This window comes from Parasteatoda tepidariorum, chromosome 3 (genome assembly GCF_982258835.1).
Source record: "Parasteatoda tepidariorum strain Cologne lab strain chromosome 3, Ptep-v5.0, whole genome shotgun sequence".
Lineage (NCBI taxonomy): Eukaryota > Metazoa > Arthropoda > Arachnida > Araneae > Theridiidae > Parasteatoda > Parasteatoda tepidariorum.
In genome coordinates this window covers 8,245,283-8,272,544 of record NC_141757.1, presented here as the reverse complement: position 1 = coordinate 8,272,544, position 27,262 = coordinate 8,245,283, and the positions used below count along the sequence as shown (strand labels likewise).

General features: G+C 32.2%; 1 protein-coding gene across 2 annotated transcripts; it reads right to left on the bottom strand.

The window, feature by feature from the left end:
* Positions 1-446: 446 nt before the first annotated feature.
* On the bottom strand, positions 447-27,020 carry LOC107450492 (putative inorganic phosphate cotransporter). Of its 2 annotated transcripts, none has more exons than XM_087158731.1 (11): positions 26,773-27,020; positions 22,594-22,767; positions 21,144-21,337; positions 15,544-15,789; positions 13,493-13,676; positions 9,866-9,996; positions 6,179-6,328; positions 1,785-1,917; positions 1,546-1,701; positions 1,366-1,451; positions 447-678 (listed from the first exon to the last, which is right to left on the bottom strand). In XM_087158731.1, exons 2-11 carry the CDS (start codon positions 22,706-22,708, stop codon positions 505-507), a joined length of 1,569 nt encoding a protein of 522 aa, XP_087014857.1. In that variant the 5' UTR covers positions 22,709-22,767; positions 26,773-27,020; the 3' UTR covers positions 447-504. The 2 variants fall into 2 exon arrangements, with proteins under 2 accessions (XP_087014857.1, XP_087014856.1); XM_087158730.1 differs by lacking the exon at positions 26,773-27,020 and adding an exon at positions 26,523-26,710.
* Positions 27,021-27,262: the final 242 nt, after the last annotated feature.

Genomic DNA, 27,262 nt, shown 5'->3' with positions numbered 1-27,262 from the left:
TATCGCCTACACCTTTAGCTCTGCATTCAGTTAAAAAAACTTTTTTGTCAACAATCAAAAATTGACCCTGTCAATGAAAGAACCTGTAGACGAAACAACCCTGTCAACGAAACAAAACCCTGTCAACGAAACAAAACCCTGTCAACGAAACGACCCTGTCAAAGTAATGGCCCTGTCGACAAAATAACCCTGTCAACGATAAAACCCTGTGGGCAAAACGATCTTGTCGATGAAATGGCCCTGTCAACGAAATGGCTAGTCGATAAAATAACACTGTCGGGGAAACGATTCTGTCTATGAAATAACTCTGTCGATAAAATGCCTTTTAGGCAAAATAACTTGTCGACGATATGACCCTGTCGACGGAATGGCCTGTCGCTGAGCTTGGCCTGTCGTTGAAATTATCCTGTCGATGTAATGATCTATCGCTGAAATGAACGCGACCCTTTAAAAGATAATATTTATTGAACAAATGATACATTTTTACAGTAAAGATAACAGCTATCACTCTTCTTCTGGTTTCAGTTTGGTTTCCAGTTCATCTTTCCCTTTATCTGTGTCGTCATAACTTCCCCAATCTTGAGGTTCAGAAGTTCCGCAGAAAACAAATACCAATGTAGTAGTTGCAACAACGCCCATAATTATGTAATAAACGAATCTCCATTGAGCCCTAGACCGCTGAAAGGAAAACAAGTTTAATATCCAGTCTTATGGAAACGCTTTAAATGTACCAGTCGCTAATGGTAATGGAGAGCTATGGTATTTTTATTCAATAAAATTTAGCAAGCTATCAAGTTTTGAAGTAATTTTACGATGTGCATGGGTTAAAAAAACTTAATGGAAAAAAAATATACAGTTCAGTACTCAACCGTATTAGGAGAATTGATTTTGAGAAAAAGAGCAATTTGAATGTCGTCAAAATTTTCAAAGTTGAAAGCAATTAATAAAACATTTTAATAAAATATAAAAATGTATTTTTTTACTTTTAAGAACTTTTCCTCAAATCATATCAATCTTTTGCATCGTAAAACTTAATACACTAAAAATTATATGAATACAACAAATTACAATGGAATCAGTTTGAAGCGAAACTCCTTCTTATAAAATTTCAAAATCGTTTTTTACTTTTAAGAATTTTTCCTCAAATCACATCAATCTCTTGCATCGTAAAACTTAATACTCTAAAAAATTATATGAATGCTGCAAATTACAGTTTGAAGCAAAACTCCTTCTTGTAAAATTCTTTACTACTCCCCCCCCCCCCATGTATAATTTATTAATTTTTTTGTAGTTTTAAAATCGTGTAAATAAAAACTTTTCTGGATGAAAGTAAGTTTCACTACGTTACAAAAATATAATGCTTACCTCATATTTTGTGAAAATTCCAACTAAAGCTGGAATAGCAAAGAAGGGAACCACTCCAACAAGGGTTAAAATCGCAGACAAAGTTCCTGCCAAAATAAATAAAATGAACTCGAGCTCGAAAGAAACGTATGCTTAGTTAACAGTGAACTGAATAAATCAGGCACACACTCTATTACTTACCTGATAAATTGGGTGCGATGTCTACTCCATTTAAGCAAACTCCAAAGGTAATGAAGTCAGCTAAAAGTCCACCAAAAGTGAAGAATACTGTATTCAGTGTAGGATCACAGCCAGCATATATAATACCTATGAACCCGATGCAGGCAAACAACGAATCTGAAAACATGCATAATGACATTAGCTCTGGACACCAATTCAGTTGAAATAGTTTACTTTAAAAATAAAATGAAGCATGTTACTTAGTGTGGTTGCTCCTTTCCGCACGAATTCTTTGCTCATGTATCCTTTTTTCAGGGCCCAGTCTATTGGTAAACCGCAAATACAAGCAAACAATGCACGAGACAAATGGGGCAGGCAAGAAAGTTCACCTGTCTGAAAAAATTAAAATTATGTATATCGCTTTTTATCACTACTTAAAGGACCGTCTTACGCATGGGCACACCGCGCTGTGCCTGGGGCCCCCAAGCACTCGGGCAGAGCCTGACTGAGGCAGGGGCATACGCGGCAGTTGCCCAGCATTAGATCGGTCCCCAAATCGAATAGAAAGTTAATTTTACGTTACATTCTTTAATGATCTTTTTTTTAAACAAAATATCAGTACAGTGTAAAATCCGCCAGTTTTATGTTAGCTTCTTCTTTGATCTATCGCATGAACACAATCTATATTTCGTAAATCCATGGCTCTCTAAAGAGGAATTCAGCTAAATTTTCACTATTACTATGAACAAATTTGGCCAATCAAAAGCCTGTATTTTTACATATTTCAAAATGTGATATGTTTACAAAAATACAGGTACTAATTGGCTTAATTGAGCCATCGTAATTGCGTGAATTTAGCCCTAATGTCAGCAAGGATATGTATTTTTGGCTGCTAGATGACCAAGTTAACAGTCAGAAATCAATAAAATGGACAGAACAATATTTCGTCTGAACATTGGAGGGAGAGGAACTTCATAGATATTTTAAGTTCCAGTCAATTTTCTGGTTATCTATAATGAGGTGAAAATTTCAAATACCTCAAAATTAAATACATTAAAATTCCTCCACATTAATTACCTTCATTACTGAAGTGGTGAAGCAGAGGGGGCCCCAATTAGGCTAAGTCGGACCCTGGACTCAGGGGGCCCTTGAGGATCTTACGTTTCATAAACTGTATTTATAAAAAAAAAGATGTATTTTTTAAAATAAATACACTGTTGTAAGAAATTAAGAGAATTCACAGACTGGACCGATTTTAATGAAATTTGATTTACATACATTGACACAATACAAAACAAATAATTTTTCAATAATTGTAATACACACGCATGATCATGCGTAACACTCGTTGGAGTCGGTAGGTATGAAATTGCCACTGGACAATTCAGGCCAATTGCCACAGGAAATTATAAACTGCCTTATTTCAAGTATGAAATCACGCTGCAAGGCCTGTATATCTGTAAGAAGAGACCATACCTCCTATTAACCCCCCCTTTTTTTGTTTATTCTGCAACCGCTCTTTCATACCTCCCGACTCTAAAGAGTGTCACATACGATCATGCGCGTATATTACAATTGTTAAACGATTATTTGTTTTGCATTGTATCAATGCATGTACATATCAAATTTCAATAAAATCGGTTCAGTAGTTCTAGAGATAATCCACCAAGTCTGCAAAACTCTCTTAATTTCTTACACCATAGTAATCAGCTATGCGAAGATAGCCCCCGAAAATGAGGAAAATCAAAAATTCAAATTGCATTCGCTTGACCATTTTTTGACCACAAATGACCACCCTTTAAATTTTTTTGACCACCCTTATTTTGGACATAATCCTGAAAATTAAATTCGGGGGCTAACTTCGCATTTTCACGCCAAATGAATAAAAATCAAATTTTTATATTGTATTCGTTTGACCACTTTTTGACCACAAATGACCACCCTTTAATTTTTTTTGACCTCCCTTATTTTGGACACAATCCCAAAAACTAATTTCGGAGGCTAACTTCGCATTTTTTCGAAAAATATATAAAAATCCAATTTTTATATTGTATTCGTTTGACCACTTTTTGACCACAAATGACCACCCTTTAATTTTTTTTGACCACCCTTATTTTGGACATAATCCTGAAAATTAAATTCGGGGGCTAACTTCGCATTTTCACGCCAAATGAATGAAAATCAAATTTTTATATTGTATTCGTTTGACCACTTTTTGACCACAAATGACCACCCTTTAATTTTTTTTTGACCACCTTTATTTTGGACACAATCCCAAAAATTAAATTCGGAGGCTAACTTCGCATTTTTTCGAAAAATATATAAAAATCCAATTTCTATATTGTATTCGTTTGACCACTTTTTGACCACAAATGACCACCCTTTAATTTTTTTTGACCACACTTATTTTGGACATAATCCTAAAAATTAAATTAGGGAACTAACTTCGCATTTTTTCGAAAAATAAATAAAATTCCAATTTTTATATTGTATTCGTTTGACCACTTTTTGACCACAAATGACCACCCTTTAATTTTTTTTACCACCCTTATTTTGGACATAATCCTAAAAATTAAATTAGGGAGCTAACTTCGCATTTTTTCGAAAAATAAATTTTCAGGATTATATCCAAAATAAGGGTGGTCAAAAAAAATTAAAGGGTGGTCATTTGTGGTCAAAAAGTGGTCAAACGAATACAATATAAAAATTTGATTTTTATTCATTTGGCGTGAAAATGCGAAGTTAGCCCCCTAATTTAATTTTTAGGATTATGTCCAAAATAAGGGTGGTCAAAAAAAATTAAAGGGTGGTCATTTGTGGTCAAAAAGTGGTCAAACCAATACAATATAAAAATTTGATTTTTATTCATTTGGCGTGAAAATGCGAAGTTAGCCCCCTAATTTAATTTTTAGGATTATGTCCAAAATAAGGGTGGTCAAAAAAAATTAAAGGGTGGTCATTTGTGGTCAAAAAGTGGTCAAACGAATACAATATAAAAATTTGATTTTTATTCATTTGGCGTGAAAATGCGAAGTTAGCCCCCTAATTTAATTTTTAGGATTATGTCCAAAATAAGGGTGGTCAAAAAAAATTAAAGGGTGGTCATTTGTGGTCAAAAAGTGGTCAAACGAATACAATATAAAAATTTGATTTTTATTCATTTGGCGTGAAAATGCGAAGTTATCACCCGAATTTAATTTTCAGGATTATGTCCAAAATAAGGGTGGTCAAAAAAAATTAAGGGGTGGTCATTTGTGGTCAAAAAGTGGTCAAACGAATACAATATAAAAATTTGATTTTTATTCATTTGGCATGAAAATGCGAAGTTAGCCCCCGAATTTAATTTTCAGGATTATGTCCAAAATAAGGGTGGTCAAAAAAATTTAAAAGGTGGTCATTTGTGGTCAAAAAATGGTCAAACGAATGCAGTTTGAATTTTTGAATTTCCTCATTTTCGGGGGCTATCTTCGCATAGCTATAGTAATCATGCAAACACCAATAATTTGAATAGTTTATCACAAGGAAAACTTAAAAAGTCAACAGAAATCTACTTTTCTACGTTAAAATGAAGTTTTTACGCACTCAACTAATTCCTCTAAGTATGCTTGACCACCACCAACTTCATTTAGTATTTACAATTAGTTAAATAAAGTAATAATTGAAAGAGTTTAGAATCACAGAGCACTATGGGGCAGCAATTGGTTATATCTGATTTGCATTGAAAGATGTTTTAATAGCTGACTTTAATATAGAGACGAAATAATTAATACCTTTTGAATTTTTTTATTTGCTATACCCTTATGTTTTTTAAATTTAATTAGCTTCATGGCTTTGAAAATTATTTTATTATTTGAGAATTGCAACTGGTTAGTACCTCAATTTTGTGTTAAAATAATGTGCATTGAATTTTTAGTGTGATAAAAATGTATTTAACCCCTTGCCAGTGTCACCCGAATCCAATTCGGGCAACTACCACGTGCAGTATTTGTGATGCCCCAACTGACTTTGGGCAGGAGAAAAATTAACGTTTCTATTTTGAGAAGAACGAACTTGTTCGTTTCTACTTTAAGATACTTAATTCACTATTTTCCTCATAGATGGCATTAGTGGTCTGGTCCTAGTTTTCCACCAATTACAACTTCAGTCGAGGGAGGGAAAATGAGGATTTGCGATTTATCATACAGTAAAATATTCGTAAAATTTATGTATTGAAAATCATATTGTTGTGTTTTTATATTATATTATAATAGTTATATTATATTTATCTTTAAAATTTTGTTTCATTTGCTCTAATTGAATAACATGTGCCCACTACTTTTTCATGTGTATATAAAAATTATAAACACAGATAGTTATTGCATTTAAAATCTTATTTTTATAATAAATAACCATTTTCTAACTTTTATAATAATATAAAGAACAAAATTAAACAGACAAAAAAAAATTTCATTTTTGGTACATTTTTCTGAAATATATGTCACTGTTAAGAGGTTAAGTTTGCTAAAATTATTGTATAACTTAAAAATGCTTTATTTTATGTATTTTAAGTTCGATTTTAAACATACGTTATAAGGACCCAAAACATTTCTATGCCCGGGGGGCCCTGCTTGCTATTAAGACAGCCCTGGATGGACAAATTGTATTCGATTCTTACCATTTTACTGTCCATGTTTAATACTGTTCCCATATAAAATGCTTGCACTGAGCAGAAGAATCCAAGAATCCAAAACTGTCCAAAGTAAGCAGCTGCCAAAGACCAGAAAGCTTTGGATTTCAAGATAGATTTCCAAGGGATAATTTTTATCTGGAAGATACAAGATTTGAACTTTTTTTTTTTAAATTTCTTATTGGAGAGGTTAAATTTCTAAGAAGCATTTTAGTAAATTTGAATCTTTTCTTTTAATATAGTTCATACTTAGAAGCAAAATAACCCTATATTTAATAACAGAAAAATTTCTTTAGCTTCAAAAATTATTAAAGAGGAAAAAGTCGACATGTTTCAAGAACTCAAGAAAGGCGACCATTCTCAAGATGCCACGAATGAAGAAAATAAAACAGATTTTTTAAAAAAAAGAAAACGCAAAGTCACTACCCAAGTCAACATTTTTGATGGTTTTCCCTTGATGGACCAACATAATCTTGATGGTTATCACCAATAATTCCATCATGAACCTTTATATTTTTTGATGGTAACAAACATAAGTAACATAAGTACATAGTAGGAATTTGAACTGATTGATGATGGTCCAACATAAGAATAGCAACTTGTTTTGATGGTTTGTTCATGTTAAACCATCAAAAGCTTCCATCATAATTTCTAAGAAATCAAATGTTGGAACGATCATGAACCACCATCGTTCCAATATAGGAATTCGGACTGATTGATGATGGGCCAACATAAAAAAAAATTGTTTTGAGGATATATTCCTGACAACCAACAAGAATTCCCATTAAACCATCATGAAAATGTATAGTTAGAACCACCATGAACCATAACGGATCATCATAGATTGAAGGTAGAGTCAAGCTTCTCTTTATGGTTAACCACCATAGCATTAAAGTAGCATTTTCCATCATGAAATTACGGAAGTTTGTCGGCACATCAAAAACTATGAAAGCATAATAGAAAAAAGTTGGATGATGGTGACCAACAAATGATGTTGGACCATCATGAATCGCACTGAAACCAACATAAACTCCATCAAAATGGAACCATCAAGAATTTTGTCTAGGGTAACAAAGAAATGAAAAAATAATTAGGGAACAAGAAAACAGTGTAATCGTGAGATAAGATGATGACCGGCATAGGCAAACCTGGGCAGGGCCCATGTTGTGGTCTTTCTTAAAAAAGGACAGAAAACGGTTTGAAGTGGACATAAAATATTTTGTTGTTTTTACCTGCACCGGGTCAAATTCCTGAGCGATATCCTTCAAATTTTGTATTTTTCCATATAAAATTACTTTCTTTGAATTGTAAACCTTACGATTTAAAAACTTTTTCGACTACTATTAAATTAGATAATAAAAAATGATAATTAAAAATTATTTTTTTGCATGTAATTATTTTTGGGTAAGCTATTTTTATAATTGGGTATACTATAGCCTACTTCACAGATCGTGTTATTCCTACTAAATTTAACTAGTAAACAGTATTTTCTGCGAACCTTATTTCTAGCAACAAGTAAAAGCATCAAACGAAGTGTCTTGTTATAAGTCGCTACTCGCCAGGTTGGAATTGTATTAGTCTAGTTCCTTTGGAAATAATTTATAGTGTTGTTTTACCGAAGTTTATGAATTTAGTAAGCATATTTAAAACTCAGTTTATTAATTAAACTAAAAGGTAAATGTTATTCCTAGTAAGTGGAAGTAGTTGTGCTTTTTTCATATTATACCCAATTGTCTGGAAAAATTTTCGATTTTCTTGGAAAATTCTTCAGATATGGCATTACACGTAAACATTACATTTATCAATAATGGGTTCAAGACACTTGATGGTTCAGAGGATCGCCTTCCAATGAGGTGAACTTTGTTCGAATCTCAGAGATGACTGGTCGACACGAATCCGCATCCTGCTTGCACCGACAACAGTGCTGACGTAAAATATCCTCAGTAGTAGACGGATCATGGGTTAGAGTCCCCTTGCCGTCGGGCTAACCCTGGATGGTTTTCTTATCCACGTAACGCAAATGCGGGTTAGTTTCATCACATTGTCCTCCTGTTAGGCAAATTTTTCCCAATACTTGATCCAAGAGTTTCCTTGTGTTCTGGAATGGTTTCAAAATTACAAGGCTACGAAGTTGAACATTAGTAGTCGCAAACCCAAGAAATTGGGTCGACTGTTCAATGATGGTTATAAAACAAAATAAAAATCAATTTTATAAATTAAACTTAGTAGAAATCAAATAATTTACATGCTTTCTTATAAAATATACTATTCTTTTTACCTGTATCAATTTATTTATTTACGTAAACAATTGTTAAGTTAAGTTTTCTGTTTGTACTGCGCGCAAAAAAATACAGCGGTCACCCCGAATAATTATGATCTAACAATTGGATCTTCACGTTCTAGGACTCAATCTTAAGAGTCAGAGGGGATGTCTTCAAATATGCTTATTATTTATTGTAGACGATATTTTAAGTTACGAAATCAGACAAAAAACATATTTCCTCTGAATAAACATGACAGAAATAAACATTTTTTCAACAGATTCGAATTTCAGCACATAGCCGCGAATCTAGTTATGATCCCCATAGTTTGATCAGAAGAGCAATCCAAAATTTGGACCACTTAATGCTAATTTTACTACTTGCGTATTTGGCTATGCTTTGAGAAATTTTAAAAGAATTGAAAAATTTTTGCGTACAGTTATAAAATTAGTTTATCCAAAAATAATTTCACATTGAAAACAACTTTTAGTAAATATTTATTATTTTTTATTAACTTATTTAATAATAGTCCAAAAAGCTTTGAATTATAAAATATAAAATTTTTATGTCATTTAAAGGAATGTAATTTTACACGGCAAATTACAAAATTTGAACAAAGTCGATCGAATAGTTTCGTTTCTAAGAAATCCAATTTTTAATATGCGATATTTTTGAAATTCAATTCCTCATGAACTATTCGACCGATTTCGCAAAAATTTTGTATTTTGTTGTGTAAAAATACATTCTTCAAAATAATGTAAAAAATTATATGCCTTAAAATAATGAATATAAATTAAAATTTATTTTTTACGTGAAATTAATTTTAGATAAATAATTTTTAATAATTTTGGGCTAAAACTTTTTAATTCGCTTAAAAATTTCTCGAGATTATGATAAAAATAAAATTAACATTAAGAGGTCTTAAATTTGAACCGATCAAGTGACCAAACTATGGGGACCATAATTGACGGATTGCGGCTACCCCCTAAATCTTAGAGTTCAGAAATTCGAATCCATCGATAAAACGGTATGTTTTTTCAGAGAAAGTAGGGTTTTTGTGTCTGATTTCGTAACTTAAAATGTCGTCTGCACTAATTAGTTAGCATATTTAACCTCACCCCTCCCCTCGAACGATTTAGATGGAGTCCTAGAAAGTGAAAATCCAGTCATTAGATCAAAAGTTATTCAGGGTGGTCCATTTATTATTATTTTTTTGCTCAAAAATGTACAAGTATTTTTTAATCTTCGTTACTTTTAAAATTATTTCTTACTTAAAAAAAAGAAGAAAAAAAAACACGTTGCTTTAATTTTATGGACCATTTAAAAATAAAGTTACCTTGAATGTTAAAAATAACTTACTATGTAATAAAATTTTAAGCTAAGACAAAATCGATTAAAATATTCAAACATTCACCTTTTTTTGCTTTGTTGTTCCTAAATTTTCAGTAATATATTTCAATTCCTTTGCAGTTATTGATGGGTGATCCATTGGTTTCTCAGAAATACACATATAGCATAAAAGGCACCATAACAAACCACTGAGACCTAAAAAAGATAAACATTAATTGCAAAAACATATGTATCCAACAGTTTCGTTTTCGCATCAATGGGATACTTGCAAGTGACGTAATGTAAGTACCTCTATCCTGATTGGTTGTTCAAACGTGGTATTTGTTTGTGTTATCAACAAATCTTTCCATTCTATTTCGAGTAAGCCAAGCCCAACAAGTATCAATTCTCTTAAGTGATAAATTCTTTCACATATATTTCAATTCTTTCACTAGTTGTTTCGAACTTAACACTTTAAGATCGACACGCTGGCGTGTATAGCATAAACAAACTAACTGTGCATCGAAGTTGCCAGGTTCACAAAACGAAAATATAACACGATTACAATGAAATACAAGAACAAATAGTCCCGCAGTGGACTGATCGTTAAGACACGATTCTCAGCAGATCACAGAAGTCAAGCATCACTGGCTGTGGTCAGTGTGCGGGTGGGTGACCACTTGGATCAGTCTGCGTAGGGACCGAGGGTGTGCGATATTGCTCCTCGTTAAACTGTGCTGCCGTAAAGTGCTCGGCTTCGCGCGCAGGTCGTCGGGCTACCGCAGCTCTAGTGCGACGTAAATTAACAACAACAAACAATAAATCTAAGTTAAGTAAAAGATGTAGACGAGAAAGAATTATATTTCAACAAATTGGATGCGTGATACGGCCCTGTATTTAGTCAACTTCACATTAATTAACATTCTGACTTATGTGGAGCAGTTCAGCTCAAAATTTAACACGGCATTTTCCTTACAAACGATCCGCAGGAAGCAATGATGGCCCAGGGGATAGAGCGTTCTCCTTCCAATGAGGTGAACCGGATTCGAATCCTATCGATGGCTGGTCGATATGAATTCCGCATCCGGTTTGCACTGACCACAGTGCTGACCAGGGCTCGAAAAAACTCAGAAATTTTACCCGTTCCCGAGGACGGCTTGTCCAACAATGTACCCGTCCTCCTTTGAAACTAACCCGTCGCTTCTAAATAAATAAAAATATTATTTTTTCTTATTTATTACGAACATTTATATAAACTACACAATGAATTAGTAGCTACTAGGATTACATTATACAGTAATAAAAGAAATATTAGGTTACTAACAGTAAAACCTAGTATTTCCTTTATAGTATTTCCTAGTATTTCCCTAGTATTTCCTAGTATTTCCTTTAATTTAAATGACAAAGGTCAAGTTATCTGGAATGTCAATTTATCCGAGGGTACTGCGTTTTTTAAATGAATCAAATATGACGTTTGCCAGTTCCACAATCAAGCCTATGATTTACAGAGGTTTCTGCACAGAAATCTGAAAGGGGTTTTCCATTTAGGTGGATGTTCAAAATTGCGTTTAACGCTTACGTAATGTGTTTTTTTGTAAGTTCATTGCTGAAAAGTCCCTTTCAACTGCTGCAGTACTCCCAGACGGAAAAAACATCAATCTACCATGAGCAGTATGTAGCTGTGCGGGATTTAGGGTCATTTCAGAAGTGAGGCGCTAGACTCTTGTAAGATAACAAAAATTGAAAGTGTATCACGAACATTAACGGGAAAATGGCCGTCCGCGTGGACGTCTGATTCGAGAAATTCGTTGTTCACGGGAAATTTTTGATCGCCGAGGACGGGCGGTTTTTCGAGCCCTGGTGCTGATGTAAAATATCCTAAGTGGCAGGCAGATCATGGGTGTTAGAGTCAACTTTCCGTCAGACTAAACTTGAGAAGTTTACTTGGTTTTCCGCTCCATGTAAAGCAGGTGCGGGTTAGTTCCATCAAAAAGTCCTCCGCAAAGGCAAACTTTTTCCAATACTTGATCCAGGAAGTTCCCGTGTCTTCTGGATAGGGTTCAAACTTACAAGGCTACAGAGTTGAATTTTGGTAGCCGTAAACCCAAAAATGGCTGTTCAGATGCGGTTATAAAAAAAAATATTCAAAAATCATCTTTCACGGCCATAACAGTTCGAAAAAGATCATTTTGATTATAATCTGTTCTTAAATTATTGGTATAAGCTCATTTTATATCTGTGTTAATCGTAAATGAAATTAAGAGGATACATGAGATACATAAGAGGAATTTGATTTAAAAGAAAAGAAAAGGAAGAAAAAAAACGAAATGTACTTGAAAAGATAAATGTAAACGACATAAACAAATAATAAATGAGTAATAATTTTGATAGTAGAAGTAGTTTTTAAGTTAAGAATGTATGACGTAAACTTTATTTCATATAACAGTTCGCACTGGAAACAGTTTTTATTTCTCTTCGCTCGTAATTTGAAGATTTTATCTGATGGCAACATCTAATCTTTCTGTTATTATTTATTAATTTTGTTTTCGTATTTGTCATCAAGAAAAGCACGAGCTTATAAAATGAAAATCGAGAGAGAAAAAAGTTTTTCAACAAAGGAATACTAATCATTATTTAAGGAAGAAAAAAAAACGCAAAAAATAATTAAAATCGAAATGATTTTACGAACGAAAAGGAATTTTGAAAGAAAAAAATACTCTCGTTTGTTCAAAATGATTCTATCGGCTTATCAAATTTTAACTCTGTAGTTCACAATAATGCACAACAGAAATGTTTTTCTTTTAATTATAATTTTAACAGTTAATAATTCTCGAAATGATAATTGAATCTGAATTTTTTTTTTCTTTATTTCATCGAACCCCTTGTACATTTTTCAACAAATTTTGTAATTTTAAGTTTCTAAATTTTATAGATTTTAAGCGAGCAAAGCAGAATGTAACGTAAAGAGAAAAAAAATAATAAAAAATTCGCATAAAGAATTGCAATAACTTTAGAATAAATTAAAATTTTGAAGAAAAAAAACTGTGAATTAAGTTTATAAACAAATATAGTTCTTTCAGCATTCTAAATTTCAAATCTGTAGTGGCATAGTAATAGAGCGGCCCATATGATATTTTTCCAAAAAGTTTAACAGTTAATAATTCTCGAACAATTATCGAACGTTAATTTTTTTTTATTCCATCGTAATCCTTGTACACTTTTCAACACACTTTGGTAATTTAAGGCAGCCTCTTCAGTGGCTGCATTTCTTTTTAAATGCCCGAACAATTCACAGAGGGACGGGATAGCCTGGCTGGTAGGGCACTAGGCCGATGTCCAAGAAGTAGTGGGTTCGATCCCCGGCGTCCGAAGACTCCCAGTGCAGTAAATCGTGACTGGTGCACGTTAAATCTGTTGACTCACAAAGTCCTCCATGTTCCCATAGCAAATCCTACCTTTGGAGGTACGGATCCAGGAGCTTCCTTGTCTTCTGGACTGGTTCCAAAATCAGAAGGCTACGGAGTTGAATATTAGTAGTTGTAAGTCCAAACACTGGGTCGGCTGTTCAACGACGGATGTAAAATAATATAAAATAAAAGAATTCACCGAAAAATAGTCAAATTTTAACAAACAATTGAAACTTTAAACAATACAAATCGATACTATAGAATAGTAATGAACAATTTTCAATTTAAAAAACTGCGTAAAATACCTCCAAAATAGAATACTGAGGGCCATCCACCAAAGAGGTCAGAGAAGCAAAGTTCGCCAGCAGTTAAAAAAGAAACGAAAGCTCCGACGCCAAATCCCGCCAAAAGACAAGAAGAAGTGAGACTTCTCTCTGATTCCGGAATCCATCTTGAAAGAAGGTAGAACAATATGGGAACAACTGGAGCCTGTATAAATATATAAATTTTTTAAAAAAATAACTAAACAAAATAAGTCTAAAACATGCAAACTTACAGAATTTTTCGAAGAAAAAAAATTGTTTCAATGTCTTAATAATGAAGCACAGTGCATTTATAATTGTTGCAATAAATTTCGACATTCTGAACAGATGAATGGTTGGATTTATTCCAAGAACTTTAAATAGCCAAGGTGACTTTAAATTGCATGTTAAAAATGCGGCGGACTACATATATATATATATTCCTCCGCATAAGAAGGTTATATAGAAATTGACTGGTGTGTTAAACATCTTATTGTGCAAGTTAACATACATAACCTTACATAACTTTCAATATTAGTGATTCTGAATTAGCATTACGTAGTGATTCCATATTAGTAGCAAGTTTTGTGCCAAATAAGCACCATTTTCGGGAACGTTTGATTTACTTCTTTAATTTGAAGAAATCTGCAGCTGAGGCGCATCGATTGCTTGGAGAAGCATCATAGGGTGAGGCTGCTTTAAGTGAGAGAAGTTGTCGTGAGTGGTTTCAGAAGTTTAAAAACGGTGAGTTTGACGTGGAAGACAAAGAAGGCAGTGGAAGGCCGAAATTGTACAAAAACAAGGAATTGGAAGAAAAATTGGAAAAATATTCGTCCCAAACATTAACTTGATCTTACATTAAAAGTGACTCAGCAAGCAATTTCACATCTTTTAGAAATCGTTGGGAATGATCCAAAAACAAGGAAGTTGGGTTCCATACGAACTGAAGCCAAGAGACATTGAACGTCGATTTTGCATGAAAATTGATTTTAATATTTCACTTAAATGGGAAGTCGTACTCCACCAGCCGTATTCACCAGACCTTGCCCCTTCAGATTATCAACTATTCCAGTCGATGGCACGTGGTCTGTCTGATCAGAAATTTGCAATTTTAGAAGAAATCAAGGTATGGGTCGAGTGGATATCCTCGAAAGATGAAGAGTTCTTCGGACGTTTTATCCAAATGCTCCCAGAAAGATAAGGAAAAGTAGTGTCTAGTAATAGAGAATACTTTGAATAAAAGATAATGTACCATTTTTTCACAATAAACAGCTAATTTTTGATAGAAAACGGCAGGAACTTATTTGTACTCCCGATATAGTAGAACCATGCTAACATTCTTCCTTACACTAGCAAATTACAATTCTATCAAACTTGCATCGTATTATGGTTTAAGGTACTCATATTAGTGTTCAATTGATTTTTCTCAGTACGTGCATATTTTGATAATTCTTATCTTTTTCACTAAAATATTAATTTGTAAACATAAAGTAGACGTTCTGAATATTTCTATTGGGTACTTGCACTTCAAGAAGAAGAAGACCTCCCATACCCACACTATCAGCAAAATGGAGCTAAGTTTCTCCTCATAAGTTAGAATGTAAATTAACGATAAGTTATTTAAATACAGAGCCGTAAGTATATCGTTGAAATATACTTCTTTCTCGTCTTTTACTTACCTTACATTTAATATTTATAGTAAACGTGATACATTTTTGTTTTATGTACCTGGCAACTTCGATGCATAATTAGTTTGTTTATGTTCCTTCGTGCCTGTCTTTGTGTTAAGTCTTTCTGTAAATATATAGTGAAGGAATTGAGAAAGAATCTTTGGGAAAGAATTTAGAATGTGTCACTTAAGAGAATTGAAACTTGACGGGCTTTGCTTACTCGAAATAGAAATGGAAGGAACAGTTGCTAACCTAAACAAATGCCACGTTTCAGCAACCAATAAGGATCGAGATATCCCCACTACGTCATTTGCAGGCATCTCATTACGGGTAAGATATTCGTTTTTCAAATAAAATAGATGGAGTATAAAAATTGTATATTACCGTCCCAACACCAACAAGAAACCTGCACACCGCAAATAAGTACACGGAAACTCTGGCCGCAAATGGAGCAATGAATGTACAGACCGATGCCAACAGAAAGAAGCTAATCAGTGTTCTTTTTCCTCCGTATAACTCCGCCATTCGACCTCCGGGTAAAACACCAATTAATTGACCATAATACAGACAGCCTATCAAAAAACCTTCCGTCTCTGGACTCCAATGAAATTCTCCTTTTCTTATGTAATTCTAAAAAAAATAAAATTTTAATATTAATTGAAGAGTTAGTTGGAAGAACATGCTATGCTTTATTTTAGTGAATTAAAAATATTGCATTTGAATGTAAATAAACATCAGATAACTGCTGACAAAACATGTTATTTTTCAGTTCCTACTATTAGTTCACACAAAATTTCAATCGTTAATAAAATATTTTTTATTCATCCACTCTCAAGTTCAAATACATATTTGTTTAAGCTTGTAGTATATGACACTTGATGTTAATACAGTTTTTACAAATATTAATTCATTCATTAAATAGGGATGAGCAAAAAACGAAAGGGAATTTTCTGATTGTTTAAGCGTTAGTCATTGTTTTAAATTTTATTATAAACGATTAAGTTTTTCACGTATTTTAAAGATAACATCAGTGCTAATTTCTAACGTATAGCTCCATTTGAACGAAAAAATAGTTTACTGCGCACATTAAAATATTTAGTTATTTTGTATCCGCTGTGTCAGATAAATTCAATAAAGAACATGACGTGGTATCACGTGTGGTCCACGTCACCAAATTTATACTTTTATAGTTGTCTGATACCATGTTTATTTCAATTCCTAATATTAGTTCACACTCTCCCTGTATATATTTATAAATCTTGTTCAAATTTGTATTATTACATATTTATTTTGCGTCATTTTAGAAAGCTTTATATGATTATTTTATTTTATATTCATAACCGGCGTTGAACAGCTAACCCAATTTTGAGTTTTTGACTAGCAATGATAAACTCCGTAATTAGATAAGAATCCTGCACTCGGCTTGCAACGATCACACTGCTGACGTCAGTGGTAGACGGATCATGGGTTAGAGTTGTGGCGCAACTACCACTACCATTTAATGTGGATTCATCCATCAATATTGACAATTTCTTATCACGTCCGGGTCACCAATGTGGGGAATTAATTATCGACTATGTCAACCTTCATCTATCAAAAGGTACCTCGTGATAGATGAAGGTTGACATAGTCTAAGATTAAATCCCCACATTGGTGACCTACGGACGTGATAAGAAATTGTCAATATTGATGGATGAATCCACATTAAACAGTTGATTTGCTTAAAAAAAAATATACTGCTCAAAAAAAAAAAAAAAAAAAAAAAGAGAAATCCGGTGAAGTAAATAAAATCTCCCGGTTAATAAATAATAATGAGCGAAATGCTAGAAAAAAATAATAATAGCGAAAAGCTATAAAAAAATGATGGGAAAAAATAGCTAAAAGCTATTAAAAAAAATAATAATAATAATAACGAGCGAAATGCTTGGAAGGAAAATATATATATATATATATATATATATATATATATATATAACGTCGTTGCCGAGTGGAAGGATTAAAACAGGTCATAGGTCGGGAAGGAGGGTACAAAATTTATTTATTAATTATTAGACAAGAGCAGTCATGAGATTGAGTGAAAGTGCACACGAAAAGTTGCGCTCCTTGGTTATATGTTAGGGAAAATCTTGCAAAGTAAAATCCGTAAAATGTCTTAATTTAGGGAAAGAGGGAAATCTTAGTAGTTGCTATTGGTTTATGAAATAGATCGAACGTTTCCCACACAAGAGCAAAGGGAAAAATGTCCTGCTCTTAATTACATGCATACTTGAGCCAAAAATAGATTTAAGAACAGGATGTGGCTTTTAAAAGTGTGAGAAAGTATTTCGTTTAGAATAATTAATTAGTAATAAAGTAAGAGTTGTTTTATAGCAAAGAAACTAACGTAAAAAGATTAATTGAAGCTTTTTATGTTACATCCCCCCTCGCCAAAAATGTTTAGTTAGAATCCCAAAATTTTGAAATTATCCATTTGCAAAATCTTCCCTATGGTAGAAGTACAAATAATATAACCAAATTTGTAATGGTAACAATATATAAAAGTAATATAAATTATAAAACATTTACATATGTTCTCATTGTAAAAAATTTAACACAATCAAAAATCTGTAGTAGCATCATCAGCAAATTTAAAATTTTCATTTTCAACAGTTTTTTTGACTTAACAGTTTTTTCAGTTTCAAAAGTCTTTTGTTTAAAAATCACAACACAGCTTTTTCACTATAAGAAGTATTCTTCATAAAAAAACTATTTAAGTTAACTCTTCAATCATGATGACAAAAATAATAAACATTTGTTAGAAATGTGTAATTTAAAATGTAAAACACAAAAAACATTTTTACAGGAAAAATTTCAATCTGGAATTAGACTTGAGTTTTGTTTACCTTGTTTGAAAACAAAAATGACACAGTGGTTGTTATTCTGAAGTCCAAGATTTCAATATTGTCTTTATTTCACTTTATTTGTTATTTACCTTTAATATTTATCACTTTAATAGCAAAATATCCACAAAAATTTTTTTTTTCTCTATGTCCAAAATTTGCCTTCTATAACATTTTTTCTTTCCTTTTTCTCTCTTATTTTTCTTTCTACCTTCTTTTATTTTACTTTTCTTTCTACTTTCTTTATATTTATTTATTTGTACTTTTATTTTCTTTCTTGGTATTTTTATTGCAATTATTAACCCGGATTTCAGGAAATATGTGTACAGACAAATTGCTTTTATAATCAGAAAAGGTGATCAGTCTTCTCAGATTTTACATTACAACCCGTTTAACACAATTTATCACTAATTGAAATCCAAAACAAAGCTTTCAAATTTAATATGGTATTAAGGTAAATCAGTTTTTAATTTTTGACTGATCTAGCTATTTTCCTTATTTTAATCTGAAGTGCAAGTTTGGTTTATTTGCAAATTACCTTTTTTTTTTTCATTTATACCTTTCTTTTTGGACATAATTTTTTTTTTCAAGAATTTTAGTTCGGATATTTTTTTTAAAGTAATTTTTGTGCAGAGATCTTAATTGATAATTTAATTTGTCACAATTGTTAGGGAATTCAAATATTTTCATTTCTATTTTAAACTTTTTAAGTGCATTTGGTTACTAATACTTTTCAATTTGTGTTTGTTCATTTTCCTATCTGTATGCTGGAATTAAAGCTCAGAAATAAAGAAACGATTTGTTTATGGAAATTACTGAGCTAGAACAGAGCTATGAACTAATTACCAACGTTGGACTAAAGGCATTAATGTCTGGTTGTACTTCAATTTTAATTCTAACAACAAGTATTTTATTCATTTTTCCAAACTATTTGCATTAGTTTTAACATTTCTTGATTTAATTTTTGCCACACCGTAATTGCATTCATATATTAAAAGTGAATCTCAATAATTATTGCAGTTGCATTACGAAAAGAAAAAAAATTTAAATGGCATTTTCATTTAAACCCTAATCACTGTAAAACAAAAATATAATTTCTACTGTTCAAAAAATCATAGAAGCTGTAACACATAAAACAATATGAAAATAATTCCTTGAAACACTTTTCAATCAAATAAATCAATTAACTGAAAATAAAAATTTAAAGAAATAAAAATTTCAGTAAATACTATCAATATATAAAAAGTAGTTTCACTTTGAAACATCAAATATGGGAAAAAATTAAAATCATAATCATTTAAGAAATTGATTTATGAGAAATGTAAAAAACTTTAACTCAAAGGATACCTGAAAAAGTTCGAATTAGTCCGAGATATTTTGAAAACCACAACGTCAGAGATGAGAGTGTGTTGAAATTCCGTAAACACAATTCCAAAACCAAAGACGTGAACTGCTAGGGAAAAAATTTGTTTCTTCGTTAAGATGAATTGTAAATTAACACCAATAGTGACGGAGAAATTGAAGCTTATTTTTCTTTTGAATGTCGAACATCTAAGTAGACCATCGTGGGTGTGAGAACAATTATTCATTGACGATAAGATCCAGTTCAGCACTTAAGAGTGGCAAAATCAACGCTTTCTCAAAGGGATAGTTTCAATAAAACATTTTAATTAACAGGAATTCGATGCAGTTTTTCTTTTTAGTCCAAGGAAGGAATTGAAGCTCAGCTTTCTAGTATTCTCAGGAACGTAGACAAAATATGCAGCATAGACATGGAAAACGGATGATCGTTTAGTTCCACTGTGCGTAGGTATAATTTATAATAAACTAAACGTTTGATGATTGAAGAGATTATTTTTTTTTGATGAAGATACAGGATGAATTAATTATTGCCATAAGTTGAAGAAGAATTTGACTGCTTATTTACCAAATGTCCATTTGAATAAATGATTTAAAGTTATTCCATATTTTTGAAGTACCCTCTTCCGAAGTTGATTTATTTAATTTCAAATGAGATATTAAATATCTTTAATGTACCGTACGAACTGTACCCCTTCCCGACCGTTAAATCCTGGCGACTTATAACGTCGTTGCCGAGTGGAAGGATTAAAACAGGTCATAGGTCGGGAAGGAGGGTACAAAATTTATTTATTAATTATTAGACAAGAGCAGTCATGAGATTGAGTGAAAGTGCACACGAAAAGTTGCGCTCCTTGGTTATATGTTAGGGAAAATCTTGCAAAGTAAAATCCGTAAAATGTCTTAATTTAGGGAAAGAGGGAAATCTTAGTAGTTGCTATTGGTTTATGAAATAGATCGAACGTTTCCCACACAAGAGCAAAGGGAAAAATGTCCTGCTCTTAATTACATGCATACTTGAGCCAAAAATAGATTTAAGAACAGGATGTGGCTTTTAAAAGTGTGAGAAAGTATTTCGTTTAGAATAATTAATTAGTAATAAAGTAAGAGTTGTTTTATAGCAAAGAAACTAACGTAAAAAGATTAATTGAAGCTTTTTATGTTACATATATATATATATATATATATATATATATATATATATATATATATATATATATATATAATGAGCAAAAATTGAAGTCAATAAATAAACAGCATTAATCAACTAGTGGTAATTGTTCATCGAATTCTATCACAGATAAAATTTTGGAAGAGGAGTAATGTGGCGTAACTACCACTATAAATATTAAATACCAATTCACTAGTATATAAGACATGTTAACTTGATTCTATCATGAGGTACCTTTTGATAGATGAAGGTTGACATAGTCTAAGATTAATTCCCCACAGAGTCCCCTTGCCGTTAGACAAAGCGTGGGAGGTTTACGTGGTTTTCCTCTCCATGTAATGCAAATGCGGATTAGTTCCATCAAAAAGTCCTCCACGAAGGCAAATTCCACCCATTACTTGATCCAGAAGTTCCCTTATCTTCTGGATTGGGTTCAAAATTCCAAGGCTACGGAGTTTGATCGTTAGTAGTCGTAAACGTTTAGTTGGATCAGCTGTTCAAAGACGGTTATAAAAAAATTTTTTAATTATTTTTACTGAAAGTAAGGCTTAAAAGACGAATTCTGTAGAACTTACCGCGCGTTGAGAGTGATTACGATGTACTTGATTTGAAAGACATTCGTTTGATGTTTTAACCTGGCCAATAGAGTCGCTCGATCTGTCCACCATTGAAACGATAGCCAGGCTGAGATTCGTATTTAAGGTCAGAGCCAGTGTTGTGGCCAAGAATCCAACAAGGGTGAAGATGATACGCTTGGGAATGCATCCACCTATGAAACATATAATGTGATTGACATGAACACTTTACATGATGCTTCAATTACTATAGAGAGGGGCATGAAAACGTGTGTGTAGTTTATGTATCTACCACTACAAAAATATAATTCCAATTCACTAGTATATTAGACATGTTAACTCCATTCTATGGTTAGGTGCCTTTTCAGAGATGAAGGTTGACATTGTCGATAACTTCCATTTACACATTTGTGACACGGACGTGACGTGAATACGCTTACCTTGGCAGAAAAGCCCACTACGATTTGAACATGCCTACTAAGATGAATAGTCCATATTGAACAGTTGACTAGCTACTTGTGACTGCGACATTATCCACCTCGTCGCGCTGTTGCTACTTCAGTCTCGATCACACTCAACGGCGGCCTGTATACATTCTAATGGCAACACAGGAGTGACCATGACCGTGAAATTAATTTACCTCTCACGATCAGCACTCAAAGAGGATGGTGATCTTAATACAACTCACCCGGCTACTCACAAAACAGCAATGAATCAACTGGTGGTATCCGCTCTATCGCATTCCATTACAGATATAATTCTGGTGGGGGAGTACTGTAGTGTATCGAAAGATTGACATAGTCGATAGCTACTATTCCCACAATGTGCTACGGCCCTTTTTTGAGGAAGTGATTCGATGATTCGACACCACATTAAATATTTTCACTTTTTCTTAATTTATAAAATGAAAAATGGGGGGGGAAACTAAAATTTAATGCAAGCCAATGGTCTGAATGTTTTTATTTTCAAGTGGTGACCTCACAAGAGAATCAATTTACGCAATATAAAACTGAAGAAATATACCTTTCTTTTATCGGGTTTAAATTTCCTGACTCTCGTAAATCGAATTTTGCCCACAATTGTAATTTCAAATGAACTATATATTACAGATTTTAGCTACCCTACTTATTTTGAGGGCCAAGATTCGAAATTCGTTGAAAAAAAGGTATAGTAATTCAGAGAAAGAACGTTTTTAAGTCTGATTTCTTACCTCAAAATATAGTCTGCTGTAATGAACTAGAATATTTAAGATTTGACTCAATTAACCTTGCACCCTGGTTCTTAAAAATCCAATCAATAAATCAAAAGTTATCCATTTATTAGATCATTTTTGTTTCACTGTTAGTTATAGTTATTCGATTTCTTTGAATTTTTAATTGCCTTATTTCAAGTTCTTAACTCCCCGCGCTATTTACGAATAAGATTAAGGAACTGATAAATATATACTTACCCCAGGAATTTTTATCCTCAAATTCGGAAAGAGACTTCGATGGACTAACAATAACCTTGCTACTGGAATATAGAATTTCTTGATGAGAATTTTCATTGAGGAATACGTCTGTCATTCTCCTAAATTGATAGTTTTTTCTCTCAGATATTCATGCGTCCAAAGAATATCTTACAACTAAAATTTTCAAGAAAAGAAAAAAAGAAAGTTTAAAAGCAGTCTATTCAAATACATCTTATTCTTCGCATTAAAAACAAAAACGATTACTACTTCTAAAACGAATCGAAATTCAAGGTTTAGAAACAAAACGTTATCACAATTCCGATCAAATCGAATTTATTTTCATTCCGAAGTTGCTATAACAGTTGGAATTATCCTTGGATAATTTTCCCCTTATGTAACTTGTGATCAGAAACGCATGTTACATAATGGGAGGTCGAGTTATTCAGCTGAGGTCACAATGCGTTTTCTACTACTCATTAATTTTTTAATTTTTAAAAATGTTTATGTGTAATGAATGGTTTGATAGCTCGGTGTACCGTTATACTAATTTTATTCTTACTTTCTTTCATGCACTATCTGCTATGGGTGATTTAGTTTCGAATCCCGGTGGTGGCGTCAGGCTAGCCCTGAATGCAGAGTAGTTGCATCTCAGTAGTCGAAAGAACAACATTTTTTATACTACAATTATTTTTTTTACAAATATAGTTAACTGAGCTGCGATGGCTCAGGGAATAGAGCGTTCGCCTTCCAATGAGGTAAACCGGGTTCGAATCCCAGCAACGGCTGGTCGATACGAATTCCGCATCCGGCTTGCACCGACCACAGTGCTGACGTGAAATATCCTCAGTTGTAGACGGATCATGGGCTGCAGTGGGCTGACAGTGGGAGATTCTCATGGTCTTCCTCTTCATGTAACGCTAATGCGGGTTAGTTCCATTAAAAAATCCTCCACGAAGGCAAATTCCTCCCAATACTTGATTCAGGAGTTCCCTTGTCTTCTGAATTGGTCTAAGTTGTTGTACATTAGTAGTTGTTAACCCTAAATTGGATCTGCTTTTAAACGATGTTTATAAAAAAAAATTTCATTAACTGCAACTACTTTTTAAATGTAGTTGTTTCCGTGAATGAAAAATCGTGGAAATCAATAGTCGCCTTGGTGAATGTCCAAAATATTTGTTATATCCGGTTTGATATTAATTTAGTCGTTGATATCATTATATTTATTCGATATTTTAATATCTGCTAAGGATAGATAGGAAGAAATATCAGTGTTTGGAGTACCGGTGAAATGTATACTAGGCACTGAACCTTAAAAAATATCAGTGTAGGGCATACCGGGCAAATGTATACCCGTCAGTGTTAGTAGTAGACGTAGTATAAAGTTCTTACACTTACCAAATCGACTATGTGATTGTCAACATTCACCGTGGTAGTCAACACAACCACCAATTTCTGTCATTCACAGTAACATAGTCATTATTTTTGGGAGACATGCTTTTCAGGAAAACTTATTTTACATCGGTGCTCAAAATGATTTTAAATAAAAATAAAAATTAGCTTATTTAAGCACAAAGAATAATTATTATTAAGAAATATTTATTCATCTTTACATGACCTGAACCATTTTGTTATTTTATACGATTTTTATATCTTTCTGGTTAGCGAATATTTAATGAAAGAAACGCTAGGAAACTAAAAAATATTTGAAATTTTTTTAAGGGTTTAATGCTCTTTTATTCCCTTTCAGAAATAAAGTGCATCGCAAATTTTCAAACAAAAAAAAAAAATTTCTTTTAAATAATTAAAAAAAATTTCTTTTTTAATACTTTTAATAAATAATATTAATTTTTCTTCTCTTGTCATTATTTTCCATACATATATATAGACAGTTAAACCTCGATATCTCGAACTTGAAGGGAGAGGAGAAAAAATTCGAGATACCGAAAATTCGAATTATCGAAAATCAAATGTTATCGATGGTAGAATAAAGAAAACTGCTCTTTACATACCTTATTTACTATTCCATATGTATTCTAAAAACACTTTTTACACTCTCATTTAAAAAAAGATTCAATTGTTGTTTGCTTTAGAGATGTGTAAGAAAGTTTGTCTGTAACACTTTCCAAGTGGACTATAGCTTTAAATGTCTCCTCTGACATATTTGGCTGCCTCTCAAACAGTGACCACAGCAGAAAGTGCTTGTTTGCTATTAACATTGGGTGGTAAATCTTCGATTTCCTCATCCTCTTCTTCTGATAGTTCACAAGAAGCTTTCGTTTGAGCGATGATATCATTGTCATGCCACTGATATGTTTACAAAGTTATGAAATTCCAAGTCATCAAGTTTCATGAATCTATCCCTAACATTTTCGGTGTAGTTTTCAGCAGAATTAACGATATTGATTGTTTGACTACTCTCGTGATCTTTAAATGAATCCAGCCATCTTGAAGTCATTCATTATCATAGAGAGAGACACATCATTCCATGCCACTGTCGTCTTTATGTCCATTTTTTTTAAAAAAATTTTATCTTTATGAGAATTGGTTTTCTATTCTTAAAATTTTTTACTTTTTTTGGACTATTTTTTTATTTTCAGAAAAAAAAATCTACACTCTTTATGGAGAAAAAAATTCAAGTTATCGAGGGATTAGAAAAAAAATTCGTGAAATCAAGTTTTTTTTTAGCATTGAGTGTATAGGAAATTTGAAGGGAAAAAATGTTCTGTGATTATTTGTTCAAATGCTTGATCCAGGAATAATTAGGTTCAATAATTAGGAATAAGGTTCAAAATTACTAGGCTGTGGAGTTGAACTTTGATTGTGGTAAACTCAAAAATGGGTCGACGCCAATAATAAAATACGCCCAATTTTATATGAAAATTAGAGAAAAAACAATGAGTTTCTGAGCGTCAAATTAAAAGTGTGCACGTTAAGGGATTTTAACTTGGTCAACATGTCTGAAAATAACTATGACTCAAACAAGACAGGATATTTATAATTTTGTTGCTAGCAGAGGAGATGAACTGCATAGTAAATTGTAGGAGAAAAGATTAAATTTCAATCTATTACCAAAATTTTACAATTTTTCTTTACTCTTAACAGAGGAAGATCAGGACCATCATGTCTTTCATCAATAATGATAAGAAAACAAAAATTCCTACTTTATTCATTTATTTTGTTTATTTGTTTTTTCGATTATCAGGAAAAGACTAAGTTATATATTTTGTGATTGAGGAAGCAACAGAAAGTGTTAAATCTTATCTCATCATAACTCAAAAGGCTTCAAGGTCGTGAACGGAGACTAAACTATTCTCACAGTTCAGGTTCGTTCGAAATCAAGTAATGCTATTCCAATGCAAATCAGTAAACTTATGTTCTAATACACATATACAGTCAACTTGAATAGCAGTCAAATCACAGTAAAGCCTGATATGTTAACGATTTTTTTCTACTTTAGTTCACACGCTTCCTTTATTCATCCACTCAAATACATTTTTTTGAACTTGTGGATAACACTTGATGTTAATACAGTTTTTTCAAATATTAATTCTTTCATTAAATAGGCATGATCGAAAAACGAAATGAAATTTTCGCATCGGTTAAGCGTTAGTAATTTTTTAAATTTTACTAAAAGCGATTCAGTTTTTCACATATTTTAAAAATAGCATCAGCGATCAATTGTAACTATTCTCAATTCTAACTATTTGAAAAAAAAATAGTTATTGCGTACATTCAAATATTTCATTTTCAAACACTAATTCATTAATTAAATGTAATTAATTAATTTTAGTTTCATATGGGAGAAAAAAATTGTAATTATTAAACAAAAAATAACTAAAATAAAATATTTTTTGTTGACCTAAGTAGGAATTGACTTCAAATTCTTTTTTTTTACATTACTTGTTTAAGGTACAGGTACGTAAACTTACCTTTAAATCACGCACAGTATTGAAATAGAATCGTTCATAACTTCTCTAAAAATAGCAAATCACGGCAAGAAAGATATCAATCAAATTCAAAACATCATTGCTAAAATTAGGGTCCGACATTTACCTAGTAAAATGTCTTAAGTCACCGCCCTGACACGGAAGAACAACAGCAAAACACTTAATAAACTGTTTTTTAAAAAGCGAAAACACGTAATACAGATTTTTGAAATACATAACAAAATATACTTACATATTAATCAATCTACTCTTCAATTTTTCGTTTCGCGGTAAATAAGAATCTTATTTGAAAACGATTTCGTTAAAGTTCAAAAAGAATAAATTTTTCATTTTAATTAAATAAGGAAAATGGTTATTATGGAAAAATATACATTAATAATTCTTATTTAATTATCCACTAAACAAATATTTCTGGAAATTTAAAGAAGCAGCAAAGGAGGAAGTTTCTTAACTTTTACATCCTAAAAGAATTATCACAATTTCGAAATAAGATGCGCGGCAGTTTCTCATGATTTGCTAATTGGATGACATGACATAAAACCTATAATCCATGTCAGTGTGTAAAAAGGAAGGAAAAAAACAATAACTGGGCTCTATTATTTATTTCTTATTATAAACTTCGCGGTTGCTTGTTCTTAATGAAGTTAATTGCCTAACTGTGGGATGGGTATAAGTTACGTTTACATCTCTTGAGCACGGAGTTCCATTCCCCGTGCTAAAAG